This window comes from Macaca thibetana, chromosome 16 (genome assembly GCF_024542745.1).
Source record: "Macaca thibetana thibetana isolate TM-01 chromosome 16, ASM2454274v1, whole genome shotgun sequence".
Taxonomy (NCBI): Eukaryota; Metazoa; Chordata; class Mammalia; order Primates; family Cercopithecidae; genus Macaca; species Macaca thibetana.
Genome location: NC_065593.1, coordinates 1,941,701 through 1,957,186, shown reverse-complemented (window position 1 = coordinate 1,957,186; position 15,486 = coordinate 1,941,701). Strand labels below are relative to the sequence as shown.

The 15,486-nt window shown below is 41.6% G+C and overlaps 1 protein-coding gene across 3 annotated transcripts in view; it reads right to left on the bottom strand.

The window, feature by feature from the left end:
* The window catches only part of ULK2 (unc-51 like autophagy activating kinase 2), a 105,439-nt gene that overhangs the window by 5,739 nt on the left and 84,214 nt on the right, over positions 1-15,486 (bottom strand). For 2 of the 3 annotated variants that reach the window (XM_050763872.1, XM_050763873.1), the window contains exons 21-26: positions 9,960-10,109; positions 7,407-7,615; positions 5,619-5,797; positions 4,713-4,831; positions 4,204-4,361; positions 1,005-1,140 (exon numbers count right to left, since the gene is read on the bottom strand). In XM_050763872.1, coding sequence (XP_050619829.1) covers positions 1,005-1,140; positions 4,204-4,361; positions 4,713-4,831; positions 5,619-5,797; positions 7,407-7,615; positions 9,960-10,109 — 951 coding nt within the window. The remainder of the gene's footprint in view (positions 1-1,004; positions 1,141-4,203; positions 4,362-4,712; positions 4,832-5,618; positions 5,798-7,406; positions 7,616-9,959; positions 10,110-15,486) is intronic. The other variant, XM_050763874.1, reaches the window with a different exon arrangement.

Below are 15,486 nucleotides of genomic sequence, written 5' to 3'. Positions count from 1 at the left end.
AAGCACGTCGGCTAGCTTGCTACATAACTAGCTTGCTCAAAACTGCAAATAGTCTTAGAACTGCCATCCTCTTGTGGCTACTCAAAATGTAGTGTGACCACATACACTCCAAACAGTCCACCACCTCTGCCTAAAAAACCAGATTACTGGGCTTGTGTGTCATAAGTAATAACATCCTGGTATCCCATCAATCTCCACTCTGCTAACTATACCAAGTCTGCAGTACACAGAAGTTTCACAGGACTCTTCCGTCACTAAGCCCATGAGGCTTAAAATAGTTGCATTTAATAATAAAAATAAAGTCCTCCTACATATACGAACACTTGCCAACAAAGTAACACAGTGTAGAAATCTAAAGATGAATTACACAGTCACCAGTGCTTTTCATGCATCACCTATAATCCTCACAACAACCCTGCAAGGCAGGTACTGCTGTATCTATCTATGTCTCTATCTAGCTATGTATTTATTTATCTATATATCTATATATGTATCTATGTATCTACCTACCTACCTACCTACCTACCTACCTACCTACCTACCTAGGATGCAGTCTTGCTCTGTCACCCAGGCTGGAGTGCAGAAGCGCGATCTCAGCTCACCGCAACCTCTGCCTCCTGGGTTCAAGTGATTCTCCTGCCTCAGCCTCTCAAGTAGTGGGGCTTACAGGTATGGGCCATGATGCCCAGCTAATTTTTGTATTTTTAGTAGAGACAGGGTTTCGCCAGGTTGGCTAAGCTGGTCTCAAACTCCTGAACTCAAGTGATCCGCCCACCTTGGCCTCCCAAAGTGCTGGGATTACAGGTGTGAGCCACTGTGCCTGGCCCTACTCCCATTTTATGAAAAAGAAGCTGAGGCCGCGCAAAGGCTCAGTGATTTGCTCAAGGCTGGAAAGACACGATTCAAACCCAGGCAGGATTCCAAACTCCAAGCTCTTTGTACTATGCCTGTGGTAGACAATTAAAATGAAGTCAGTAAATACACTACTTTGTAAATCAACTTACATTTATGTACATTTTCAATATCTGCAGGGTCCTGTAGAATCTTAGTTAGGCCTTCCAAAAGAAGGGCTGCCTTATGATAGCGATAAACAATATCTTCGGTCTGCTGAAACATCTCATCAAGGGCTGCAGACTGAACCTGGAACCAGTCAACAAAAACACAATTCTCTCAATTTTTCCAAGAAAATACAAATGCATTTGGGCAATGAAGCTTTAAATGGAATCCACCTAAAATTAACACATTTTGGTAAAGTGATATAATCTGCAAAACTGCATAAAATTCAAAGATTCTTTGGGATGAGCAATACGTAAGAGCAACTTCATAAAAAGTCATTCTGCTTTCAAACACAGCCTTCTGGTATTCAGAGGTATGCCTCATAGACTTCTTACTAGAACCCTTCTAAACTGGCTCTTTTATGACTTCACTATAAATTGATTTTAAACACACACTTCCACACAAGGGTAACCTAAAATTTCATTAAAGTAGATTCTGTTTCAATCATACAATTAAATGATGCTAACAGTCACTTACTGGCTTTATTGGCTTCTTTTTCTAGCCAAATAATTTTTGGGTGTTGTCATTCATTCATTCAAATATACTTATTAAGCACCTACTAAGTGCCAGGCACTGTGCCTACAACGAAGGAGAGCTCGCAGTCTGGAGGGAGATACAGTCCTGCAAAAAATGCAATTCTAATTCCAAGGGACACATGGTATTACAGGAGGAAGCACTGGATGGTACGGAATACAAAGGGGATGCCTCTAACCTATATTATGGAAGAAGATGATTAGGGGAAGCTTCCAGGAGGTGCTGTTTGTGCTGAATCATAAAGCAACAGCAGAAGTGAATTAGGTGAGGAAAATATGGGAAGGGGCTCTCCAGAAAGAGGGGATGGTAGCATTATTCACAGGGGTTTCCCCATCGACATTCTGATTTTCTCTTTGATCATTAAATACCAAAACTCTCAGTAATCTAGTATCCAAATTTACTTGTTAATACGCTATATCTTTGTTTTTAATTTTAAAAATATATTAATGTCTTCTTATACAGATGGGGTCTTGCTCTGTTGCCTAGACTGATCTCGAACTCCTGGGCTCAAGCAATCCTCTCGTCTCAGCCTCCTGAGTAGCTGGTACTACAGGTGCTTGCCACTGTACCTACCTATTCTCTCTCCTTCAAAAAAATAATTTCAAGTAGCTAATAACAAGCAAATAAAATGGATACAGAAAATCAGAGCCAAGACAAGTAAAAAGAAAAAAATAACTTAAGTGTTAATGCCTCTAAGCTCACTAAGCAGCCAGGAGGAAAGGAGGAATTTATTAAGTTATAGATCTCTTTATTCCGAGAAGGAAAAACAGCATAATAATACTTTATGGAGAACATTTTTCTGGTGCAAAATTCTAAAAATAATTTATCATATAAGGTCTCAATTCAGCATACAGTGATGCAGTGCATATTATTCACCTCAACAGTTTACAGCAATATGATATACACTATTTTTGTCAAGAATTTATATTCCAAAGTTATTTTCCTATGGTTATTTTAATAAATTTCAAAATAAGGCCATGGAATATAACAGCACAGTTCAAAGTAGACAAATGGAAAATGGAAAGGGGGATCTATTATGTTAATGTGTAGAAATACAATTAGCACGCCGAGCGTGGTGGCTCATGCCTATAATCCCAACACTTTGGGAGGTCAAGGTGGGTGAATCATTTGAGGTGAATCATTTGAGGTCAAGAGTTCAAGACCAGCCTGGCCAACATGGTAAAATCCCATCTCTACTAAAAATACAAAAATTAGATGGGCATGGTGGCAGGTGCCTACAATCCCAGCTACATGGGAAGCTGGGGCAGCAGAATCGCTTGAACCTGGGAAGCAGAGGTTGCAGTGAGCCAAGATCATGCTGCTGCACTTCAGCCTGGATGACAGAACAAAATTCCATCTCAAAAAAAAAAAAAAATATGATTGGCTAACGAATGAATTTTCCCCCACTTAACTACTTTTTCAACAGCCTCTATTTTTATTTCTACTTCAGAGCAATTTTTCCCCAAAAGAGGCAGAAAACAAATTATTTCCAATATTATAACCAGAAAATTGGAAAAGGAGGTTTTACTTTGTGTCTACACTACAATAATTATCAGTAAGTGGGACCTGAGCACATAAATTTGTGTGGATTGATTAATAAAGCAGTGTTTTTTCTTTTTTTTTTTTTTTTTTGAGACGGAGTCTGGCTCTGTCGCCCAGGCTGGAGTGCAGTGGCCGGATCTCAGCTCACTGCAAGCTCCGCCTCCCGGGTTCACGCCATTCTCCTGCCTCAGCCTCCCGAGTAGCTGGGACTACAGGCGCCCACCACCTCGGCTAGTTTTTTTTTGTATTTTTTTTAGTAGAGACGGGGTTTCACTGTGTTAGCCAGGATGGTCTCGATCTCCTGACCTCATGATCTGCCCGTCTCGGCCTCCCAAAGTGCTGGGATTACAGGCTTGAGCCACCGCGCCCGGCCAGCAGTGTTTTTTCTAAGAGTTTTATCAAGCCTAACTTTCTTAAACAACAGAAAATGCAGGAACAGATCCTGCTAATGCTTTTAGATGCACACTATAAAAAGATTAGATCGGCTGGGCACAGTGGTTCATGCCTGTAATCCCAGTACTTTGGGAGGCTGAGGAGGGTGGATCCCCTGAGGCCAGGAGTTTGAGACCACCCTGGCCAACATGGCGAAACCCCATCTCTACTAAAAATACAAAAATTAGCTGGGCATGGTGGCAGGTGCCTGTAATCCCAGCTACTCGGGAAGCTGAGACAGGAGAATCACTTGAACCCGGGAAGCAGAGGTTGCAGTGAGCTGAGATTGTGCCACTGTATTCCAGCCTAGGTAACAGAGTGACTTCATCTCCAAAAAAAAAAAAAAAAAAAAAAAAAAAAAAGATCATTCCTAATGCCAACAATGTTTAATAAGAGCTGTAATAAACTTTTAGCAAATGTGGTAAATTACAAATGTGGATTTGTAATTACATCAAATACATTCAATAAATTACATTAAGAGTTGCTTAAATCCAATTACTTCTTTAGTAGAAGGCGATCCACAATACTTGGGATTGAGACATTATCTTTTAAAATGATAGCTGTCAAATAGATATTCAATTAAAAAGACACTTAAAAGATAAGTAGTACTATACAATATTAAACCTTAGAAAGGGTTACCATTTCTACAGCACAATTATAGATGAGTTTCTCTGCAGTCACACTGTTGATTTCATCAATAAACCTCTGTTTGTCAGAGAAGAATCGATTCAGCTTTTCTGTAAGTTTCTTGCACATGGTGATGCAGAATTTATATCGTTCGTTCAGATTTTTGACAACTGAAAAAAATTGAGATGGGAACTAATTTTAATTTTCCTCCAGAAATAAAGACACAGTGATATGTATCTTTCTTGCTGATATATAGGGAAGGTGTCACTAGTGATCATTCAAAAAAAAGGACCAGAAATAGGATTCTTTCATATGTTATCTCTTTCAATATGAAAAGATTGAGAATAATGCACTTCTGATTTATATCAATTAAACTGCAAAAAGTTAATAACCCAGCATCTTTTCTCTTTAAGAATATTGAAAAATAAAAATAACAGTGAGTACTCATCAGACACTCTCACGGTGTGATGGGAAAGAGCAACTTAAGGACCCCTGGAGTCACACGCTGCCTTCTCCCATACCTTGTTTCACTGCTGTGGATGGGCTCAGTTTCCCGGACTTGATCTGGGCTTTGGCAAGATGCAGAGAAGCCGCAAGCAGCTGTGCTGCTTTCATGTACAACACCAGCTGCTCCACCCGCCTGCACCCAAAAGACAGTAGCAGAGGGTTATCTAGTGAACTAATCTAAGATGTGGCACTCTACACAACAGGTCAACATTAACATTGCCTTTCTATAAAGGAATAGCATCCTCTTTGATTTCCTTTTTTTTTTTTTTTTTGACAGAGTCTTGCTCCGTCCCCCAGGCCGAAGTGTAGTGGCTTGATCTTGGCTTACTGCATCCTCTACTTCCTGGGCTCAAGGGATCCTCCCACCTCAGCCTCCCGGGTACTAACATCTGGGACCACAGGGGCGCACCACCATGCCTGGCTAATTTTTGTATTTTTTGTAGAGACAGGGATTTATCATATTGCCCAGGCTGGTCTTGAATCCATGGGCTCACGCAATCCTTCTGCCCTATCCTCCCAAAGTGCTGGAATTACATATAGGCGTGAGCCACTGCGACCAGCCCTCCTTAATTTCTTAATGCACAAGTAAACTCTAGAGGGACAAGGCATAAAGATGTGTGTACTTTGAAAACAACGGATACACTCAGATAAAAATAAATACAATCTATTTACATAAATAGTAAAATTTATGTAATTTTAATGTAATTATCAACAGTATAATTTACAAGGAAAGGCAACACTAAGGTTGTATAATCTCCAGGTCTTGGCTCATATAGTGAAATCTAGTACAATGAAATAACTGAGACTCCTAGCTTTTAGCAGTGAGATACGATCTTCAGTGGATGACAATACCTATGACTTAGACACAAGTTTAGAGAAAGCATGAAAAGTCTGGAAATGAATGACAGGGGGGTACCCACCCCCAGTCTTTGCTCAGCTGACTGATCTGGTCCACCACCACACTCTCCTGGATCTGGTACAAGGACACAGCAGATGTGCACAGCTCAGGGTTTCCTCCCCTCACGGCTGTCAGGTCCAGCACACATTCGGTGAACATCAGCATCACATTCAGATGGCGTAAGGTGTCCGTGTGTTCCCGCTGCAGCAAAGTCAATTTGTCTTAGAAAATTTCAGATTAAAAATCGGTACATACTCATTTCTGTACATAAACCATGGCCACTGATCACATTTTCTATACTTATGAGTATCAGAATGACAAAAGGAGATTGAAATTTTTAAACTTCAGAAAGCTGGTAAGAAAATGAACACAAATGAAATCAAATTTAGGCATATGCATGTGTTTGTGTATACATATCAGAGTACCCACATAAGTAAACTCTCAGGATGAGTCGCTGTGCTTTTACCAGAAAAAGAAAAGAAAGCTGAAATGATTAAACCAATATACATGAGACAAAAACGTGACAAGTTAGACACCAAGATTATAAGGATACTATAGGTGCTAAATTACACCTCTTGATACTGTAGTGAATTCTGTTGACTTCTTATAATTTCAGAGTTGCTTTACTTAATTTCTGGTGGTTTTTCAGTTAACAGTGATTACTAATACCAAAGCTCTAAATTTCTGTGATCTTTTCAGTTAGTTAAAGAGGGGAGTGTGGGTAGACATAACAACATTCAGAGGGCTGTCATTTAAAAATGGGTATTCTAGGCCAGGTATGGTGGCTCACGCCTGTAATCCCAGCACTTTGTGAAGCTGAGGCAGGTGGATCACCTGAGGTCAGGAGTTTGAGACCAGCCTGGCCAACATGGCGAAACCCCATCTCTACTAAAAATACAAAAATTTGCCGCTGTGGTGGCATGTGTCTGTAGTCGCAGCTACTCAGGAAGCTGAGGCAGGAGACCGGCTTGATCCCAGGAGGTGGAGGTTGGAGTAAGCTGAGATCGCGCCACTGCACTCCAGCCTGGGTGACAGAGTGAGACTGTCTCAAATAAACAAACAAATAAATAAATAAATGGGTATTCTAGAATGTTGTTTTGAGATTTGTTTTTAGTTACAAATCCATTCTGAAATCTCAAATAAGCCTAAAAGTTTCCCACTCTATTATGGTTAAAGAAAGATGAGAATCATTTTCCTGGTGACAGAATAAGCCAATTGACTTCTAAGTCTTTCTGTTCTGTGACAGCATATTGGACTATATGTTTCAATATACTGGAACATGTACTGGAATGTACTAGAATGCTCATGCCTGTAATCCCAGCACTTTGGGAGGCAGAGGCGGGTGGACCACGAGGTCAGGAGTTCAAGACCAGCTTGGCCAACATGGTGAAACCCTGTCTCTGCTAAAAATACAAAAATTAGCTGGGCATGGTGGCACATGCCTGTAATCCCAGCTACTCGGGGAGCTGAGGCAGGAGAACTGCTTCAACCCAGGAGGCGGAGGTTGTGGTGAGCCAAGATCGCGCCACTGCACTCCAGTCTGGGCAACACAGCGAGACTCCATCTCAAAAAAAAAAAGAAAGAAAAACACAGAATCTATGCGTTTCTTCCTATAAACCAAAGCTTATTATGGATGAGTGTCACTGTCAACATTAATCTAAAACGACATCAGCGATACTTTTCAAACAGAAAAGGCACGTTAAAGAGAACATAATTTAGTAACTATTTAATGTATTTTGTTCTTGTCATCACTAGAATGTTCTCATACCAAATCAACATTACATTCACACCACTATAGTCTCTTCTCTACCTCCATCAGCGTCTCCTCCGGCAGTTCAGGGGCTTCAAAGGTGATGAGCCCCTCCAGGCTGGGGGGTGAAGCACCGTAAGGCACGTATCTCAGGCTGGGAGCTGCCTCTGCTCCTGGAGGGGAAGAGCCGAAGCCTGGGCCAGGCGGGGACCCCACACACACGCGGCCACTCACGGCACACAGAGAGCCCCCCGAGTTGCTAGGCCCCACTACAAGGAAACAGAGGATACATGGCAGTGTCCAGAGTCAGGGCTTTCACACCCACTCCTACTCTTATGTATTGAATAAACCTGCTGAGGTGATAAAGGAAATGTTAAAAGAAACTCACTGACCCCTATGTACTATTTGAGGATATTAATAGTCTTTACCTATCCATGTTCATTGTTATTCCTTGTTTATATATTTTATATTAGACATCATCACAGCTGGTTTTTTTAATACTCTGGTTTTTTTTTTTTTTTTTTTTTTTTTTTTTGAGACGGAGTCTCGCTCTGTCGCCCAGGCTGGAGTGCAGTGGCCGGATCTCAGCTCACTGCAAGCTCCGCCTCCCGGGTTTACGCCATTCTCCTGCCTCAGCCTTCCCGAGTAGCTGGGACTACAGGCGCCCGCCACCGCGCTTGCATTTTTTAGTAGAGACGGGGTTTCACCATGTTCGCCAGGATGGTCTCGATCTCCTGACCTCGTGATCCACCTGTCTCGGCCTCCCAAAGTGCTGGGATTACAGGCTTGAGCCACCGCGCCCGGCCAATACTCTGTTTTAAACAAATTTAGATCATATTCATTTCTCCTTGCTGTTCCACAGGGCCTCATAATTATAAAACTCAATGGATGCATAGTGATTCATTAAGTTTATATATAATGTTTATCTGGAGTTATTTATACTATTTCTGATTTTATTCATATTACAAATAGCACTGTAATGAAATGCAGTTGTTCCTTCTTTTGAATAATTTCTTTGTGATAAATACTCTGAAGTGGTATAAGAAGGAATGGAATTAGCATATTTTTACAGCTCTTCCTAAGAACTAAGATCAATACATATTTTTATAGCTCTTCCTAAGAACTGCTATATTACTCTTTAACGCAGCCCTGAGTAAGCACATAGATCCTATTTAAACCTCAATAACACTGGACATGATACTTTTTTTTTTTTTTTGAGACAGGGTCTTGTTGTTGCCCAGGCTGGATTGCAGTGGCGTGATCACAGCTCACTGCAGCCTTGATTTCCTGGGCTCAGGTAATTCTTTCATCTCAGCCTCACAAGTAGCTGGGACTATAGGCGTATGCCACCATGTCTGGCTAATTTCTGTATTTTTTTTGTAGAGATGGGGTTTTACCATGTTGCCCAGGCTGGCCTCGAACTCCTGACCTCAAGTGATCCTCCTGCCTCGGCCTCCCAAACTGCTGGGATTACAGGCGTGAACCACCATGCCCAGTCTTGGATATTATACTTTTTAAAATGTAGTTAGAGTTAACAGATACAAATGTTACTTTCTTAAAATGGCATTTTCTTATTATTCAAGGTTTTTAACTGTCTTAAAAATACGATTTTAGGTCTATTTTCTCTTATTATCTATTTCTGTCCTTTGCTTATTAATCTGGTATCTTGATTAGCAACTTATTTAGAATAAGATAACTTGACTCATGGTACAACAGAGAAGATGTCGAATTATTGATTTCAAGTCCAATCTAAATACTTTCTTAATTTTTGGTATTAACCTATTTACAGATTATAAATGATAAAACAAATCTATTAGCCTTCTAACTGTATATAGGATTAAGTGCAAAGATTGAGACCCAAAGTACAAAAAATTTAAAAAATAAATAAAACAAGTTTCTTTCCTTTTTTCTTTTTTTTGAGACAGAGTTTTGCTCGTTACCCAGGCTGGAGTGCAATGGCGCGATCTCGGCTCACTGCAACCTCCACTTTCCAGGTTCAAGTGATTCTCCTGCCTCAGCCTCCTGAGTAGCTGGGATTACAGGCACCTGCCACCACATCTGGCTAAATTTTTATATTTTTAGTAGAGACAGGGTTTCACCATGTTGGCCAGGCTGGTCTCGAACTCCTGGCCTCAAGTGATCTGCCTGCCTCAGCCTCCTAAAGTGCTGGGATTACAGGCATGAGCCACCGCACCTGGCCAAAACAAGTTTCTTTAAAACAAACAAACAAACAAAAAGCCTATAATTTTCAAATAATTTATTGGATCTACTAAAGTAACCCTTTAATATATAAGCTGAGAAGAACCATATTTGATTTGCTTCTTCATGAATAAGTCATATTTATACTATGTCACTTTGTAATATATTATATAGAACATATAGTATTTTAATATATAATATAGCACTTTACAAAGTTTTTTTTCCCACAAATAATGCCTCATTTACTTCTTAAAACCCATTAAGATAAAGAAAATAGTAATCTCCATTTCACTGGTAAAGAAACTGAAGCCCCGAGAATTAAGTGACTTGGCCAAGTTACAACACTGAGTCATTTGTCAAAACACTACATTCCAAATACTAGCCAAAGACTGTAATACAATAAATGCTCCTTACCTGAGGTTGTTCTTGCTCGAAGGAGCATGTGGGTACAAGTGGGGGCTACTGCACTGTGTGGAGGAGACCCTACAGTGAAGAGGACAGCCCTGGAACTTGCAGCTATACCTGCAGGAGGTGCCAGAACAATACCACAGGCTCCTGCTGGAGCTACAACAAAAAGTTTACAGAAGGTCATGTTACCTTGATAGTGTTTATATCTGGGAGATGGGATTGCAGGTGGATACTGACTTTTATATCAGGAGTCTAGTTTTTTTTTTTTCTCTCTTCTTACAAAAAGTACTTATTGCTCTTAAAATCAGAAAATGTAATACAATATTTTCATTAAAATAATTTATAGTAATCTCAAGTGTGAATCTTCTTCACACCAAAATCTAGCATTTGGAGTTTTATTTGTATACTTCTAAAATACATGAACTGTAAGTTATACATGTTGAAGACAGTCCTAAAAAGTGAAGGCCAAGAACTGGGAATAAAAACATGTTAAGCTAGGGTGGGTGTGGTGGCTCATGCATGTAATCCTAGCACTTTGGGAGGCCAAGGTGGGTGGATCACCTGAGGTCAGGAGTTCGAGACCAGCCTGGACAACGTGGTGAAACTCTGTTTCTACTAAAAATGCAAAAAATTGCCGGGCGTGGTGATGCGTGCCTGTAATCATAGGCCTGACTCAAGAGCCTGAGTCAGGAGAACCTCTTGAACCCAGGAGGCAGAGGTTACAGTGAGCCGAGATTGTGCCATTGCACTCAGCCTGGGTGACAGAGCGAGACTCCGTCTCAAAAAAAAAAAGAAAAAAAAGAAAATAAATCAAAATAAAGACATTCTCAAATAAACAAAAGCTGAGAGAATTCACTGCCAGCAGACGTGTCTTACAAGAAATATAAAGGACAAAGGATAGTTCTTCAGACCAAAAGTAACTAACTCCAAATAGTAATCCCAATCTGTAAAGATAATTATAAAACACAAACTGTATAGTTCTTCTGTTAACTGATTTAAAAAGCAAGTGTATAAAACATGTATACAGTTGCATTGTCAGGTCTATAGCATATAGAAATGTAAAGTTCATTTAATTATTATTATTATTTATTTATTTTTTTTTTTTGGAGACGGAATCTCACTCTGTCGCCAGGCTGGAGTGCACTGGCGAGATCTTGGCTCATTGCAACCCCCGCCTCCTGATTCTCCTGCCTCAGCCTTCTGAGTAGCGGGGATTACAGGTGGGTGCCACCACGCCCAGCTGATTTTTGTATTTTTAGTAGAGACGGGGTTTCACCATGTTGGCCAGGATAGTCTCGATCTCTTGACCTTGTAATCCACCCGCCTTGGCCTCTCAAACTGCTGGGATTACAGGCGTGAGCCCCCGCGCCTGGCCTTACTTTTTATTTTATTTTATTTTATTTTTTTTATTTTTTTTGAGACGGAGTCTGGCTCTGTCACCCAGGCTGGAGTGCAGTGGCCGGATCTCAGCTCACTGCAAGCTCCGCCTCCCGGGTTCACACCATTCTCCTGCCTCAGCCTCCCAAGTAGCTAGGACTACAGGCGCCCGCCACCTCGCCCGGCTAGTTTTTCTGTATATTTTTTTTAGTAGAGACGGGGTTTCACCATGTTAGCCAGGATGGTCTCGATCTCCTGACCTCGTGATCCGCCCGTCTCGGCCTCCCAAAGTGCTGGGATTACAGGCTTGAGCCACCGCGCCCGGCCTTACTTTTTATTTTTTTAGAGACTGGGTCTCCACCTGTCACCCAGGCTGAAGGGCAGTGGTATAGCTCACTGCAGAGCTCACTGCAGCCTCGAACTCCTGAGCTCAAGTGATCCTCCTGCCTCAGCCTTCCACAGTGTTGGGATTACAGGAGCGAGCCACTGCACCCAGCCAGAAATATATTTGATAATAATAACATAAAGGAGTCAGATGGGATTAAAACTGTATTAGGGTAAGGAAATGACACCAGATGGTAAATCAAATCCACAAAAACAAAAACAAACCAAGAGAACCAGAAATGATAAATAAGAAAGTTAATATAACAAACTATAAACACATACTTGCTTTCTTTTCTTAGCTTCTTTTCAAAGACATAAAATTACAAACCAGAGTAAGATGGCAAAATAGAAGCCTCCACCAATTGTACAATACACCCCCCCAAAATTTGCGCACAATAAAGCACCTTTATAAGACCCAAAAATCAGGTGAATAATCACAGTACCTGGTTTTAACTTCGTATCACTGAAAGCGGCGCTGAAGAGGGTAGGAAAGGTAGTCTTGAACTGCCAGCACTACCCTCCGCCACTCCCCTGGCAGTGGCTGTGTGTGGTGAAGAAATAATCTGTGTACTTGGGGGAGGGAGAGTGCAGCAATTTGGGGACTGCACATTGAACTCAGTGCTGCCCTGTCACAGTGCAAAACAAAACCACGCTGAACTCCGCTGGTATCCACCCACAGAGGGAGCACTTGGACCAGCTGTAGCTAGAGGGAAAGTGCCCACCTGAGTGGCCAGAATATGAGTTTCCGCAAGCCTCGCCACCACAAGCTAAAGCGCTCTGGGTTCAAAGTGAACTTGAAAGGCAGTCTAGGATACAAGGAACGCAATTCCTAGCCAAATCCTGGTTCTGTGCTGGGCTTAGAGTCAGTGGATTGGGGCACAACCTAGGGAGACATCAGACAGCGCTTCTAAGGGAGGGTTTGTGCCATTCCTCCTCCCAAACCCAGGCAGCGCAGCTCACAGCAACAAAAGTGACTCCTTCCTTCTGCTTGAGGACAAGAGAGAAAGGTAAAAGGGGCTTTCTCTTGCGTCTTGGATACTAGGCTCAGCCACAGTAGGACAGACTCCGGGCAGAGTCGTGAGACCGCCATCCCAGGCCCTAGTTCCTGTTGACATTTCTAGCCACACCCTGAGCCAGAAGGGAACTCACTGGCCTTGAAAAAAAAAGACCCAGTCTTGGCAAGATTCATCACCTACTGACTGAAGAGTCTTCGGGCCCTGAGTAAGCAATAACCACTACCCAGGGAGCATGCTTGGGCCTTGGGGGAGACTCTGAGACATGCTGGCTTCAGGCATAGCTTGATCACAGTGGCATAGAGCACTAAGCAGGCTCTTGGGGTTTCCAAATCTAGGCCTAGGCTCTTGGACATTTCTGGACCTGCCCTGAAGGGTGGGGTCCTAGGCCTAGTAGCACTCAGTACACGCTGACTGAAGAGCCCTTGGGCCTTAAGTTAACATCAGTGGTGGCCTGGCAGAACTCCTTGTGGGCCAGTGGTGGTTATGGCCACAGGGATAGGTTCTTCTGCCTGTGGTAAGGGCGGGAAAGATTGGGAAGGACTTTGTCTTGTGGTTTGAGTGGCAGCTTCGCTGCAGTAGGATAGGATACCAGGTAGATTTCTAAGGTTTTTAAATTCCTATCCCTGACTCCCAGATAGCATCTCTGGACATGCCTGGAGCCTGGGGAACTTGTTGCCCTGAAAGGAAGGACACAAACCTGGCTGGTTTCACCACCTGCTGATTTTAAGTCCTGGGGCTTGAGCGAACATAGGTGGTAGCCAGGCAGTGGTTATAGAGGGCCTTGGGCAAGACCCAGGGCTGTGCTGGCTTCAGGTCTGAACGAGGTGGTTCCAGTGGTGCTGGCCACAGGGGTGTTTGCATCACCCCACCCCCACCTCCAAGCAGCTCAGCATAGAGAGAGAGATACGCCATTAGTTGCTCACCTTTTGATAAAAAGGGAACAGAACAAAAGTCTCTACCTGGTAATCCATAGAATTCTTCTGGATCTTATCCAAGTCTACAAGTCTGCAAGAACTACAGCATTATTGGGCTTGGAGCCCAAGTCCCGTCAAATACCTGGAAAGTCTCCCCAAGAAGGACGGGTACAGATTGCAAAGCCCAGATTGTGAAGACAACAGTAAATACCTAACATGTCAATGCCCAGACACGGACAAAAATCTATATCAAGACCAGTCAGGAAAACATGAACCTACCAAGTGAACTAAATAAGGCACCAGGGACCAATCATGGAGAAAGAGAGATATATAACCTTTCAGATAGAGAATTCAAAATAGCTGTTTTGAGAAAACTCAAGGAAATTTAAGATAACATAGAGAAGAAATTCAAAATTCTATCAGATAAATCTAACACAGATTGATATAATTAAAAGAATCAAGTAAAAATTCCAGAGGTGAAAAATGCAATTGACATACTGAAGAATGCACTGGAGTCTCTTAATAGCAGAATTGATCAAGCAGAAGAAAGAATTAGTGAGCTATGAAAATAGGCTATTTGAAAATAAAGAGGAAACAAAAGAAAAAAATGAAAAAGAATGAAGGAAGCCTACAAGATCTAAAAAAAATAGCTGCAAAAGAACAAGTCTAAGGGTTATTGGCCTTAAGTAGAAAGACTAAACAATGACCCGATGAAAAATAATAACTACAACTTTTCAAAAGGTAGACAGTACAATAACATGTAGAGAGAAACAACAAAAAGTTAAGAAGCAAGGAGATAAATTTAGAGTATTTTTAGTTTTCTTATTGCTTGTTTATGCAATCAGTGTTGTCATCACTTTAAAATAATGCATCGGGCCGGGAGCAGTGGCTCACGCCTATAATCCTAGCAATTTGGGAGGCCAAGACAGGTGAATCACCTGAGGTCAGGAGTTTGAGACTATCCTGGCAAACATGGTGAAACTCCATCTCTACTAAAAACACAAAAATTTGCCGGGTGTGGTGGCAGGCGCCTGTAATCCCAGCTACTTGGGAGGCTGAGGCAGGATAATCACTTGAACCCAGGAGGCAGAGGTTGCAGTGAGCCAAGATCGCGCCATTGCACTCCAGTCTGGGTGACAACAGCGAAACTCCATCTCAAAAATTAAAAAATTAAATTAAATCGAATTAATGGATAGTATTTGCAAGCTCATGGTAACCTCAAATAAAAAAACATATACTGGATACACAAAAAATAGAAAGCAAGAAATTCAATGATACCACCAGAGAAAATCACCTTCACTAAAAGCAAGAAGGAGGGAGGGAGGAAGGAAGGAAGGAAAAAGAAGACCAGAAAACAAATAACAAAATGGCAGGATTAAGTCCTTAGTTACCAATACAAACATTGAATATAAATGAACTAAACTCTTTAATCATGAGTTAAAAGACATTGAGTGGCTGAATGGATTAAAAAAATAAGCCCCACCTATCTGGTGCCTATAAGAAACACACTTCACCTATAGAGACACACATAGACTGATAATAAAGGGATGGAAAAGGATATTCCATGCAATGGAAACTAAAAAAGAGCAGGAGTAGCTATACTTACATCAGACAAAATAGATTTCAAGACAAAAACCATAAAAAGAGACAAAGGTCATTATATAATGACAAAGGGGTCAATTCAGCAAGAGTATATGACAACTGTAGATATATACGCACCCAACACTGGAGCATACAGATATATAAAGCAAATATTATTATTAGAGCTAAAGACAGAGATAGACCCCAATACAATAATAGCTGGAAACTTCAGCACCCCATTTTCACACTTGGATAGATCAT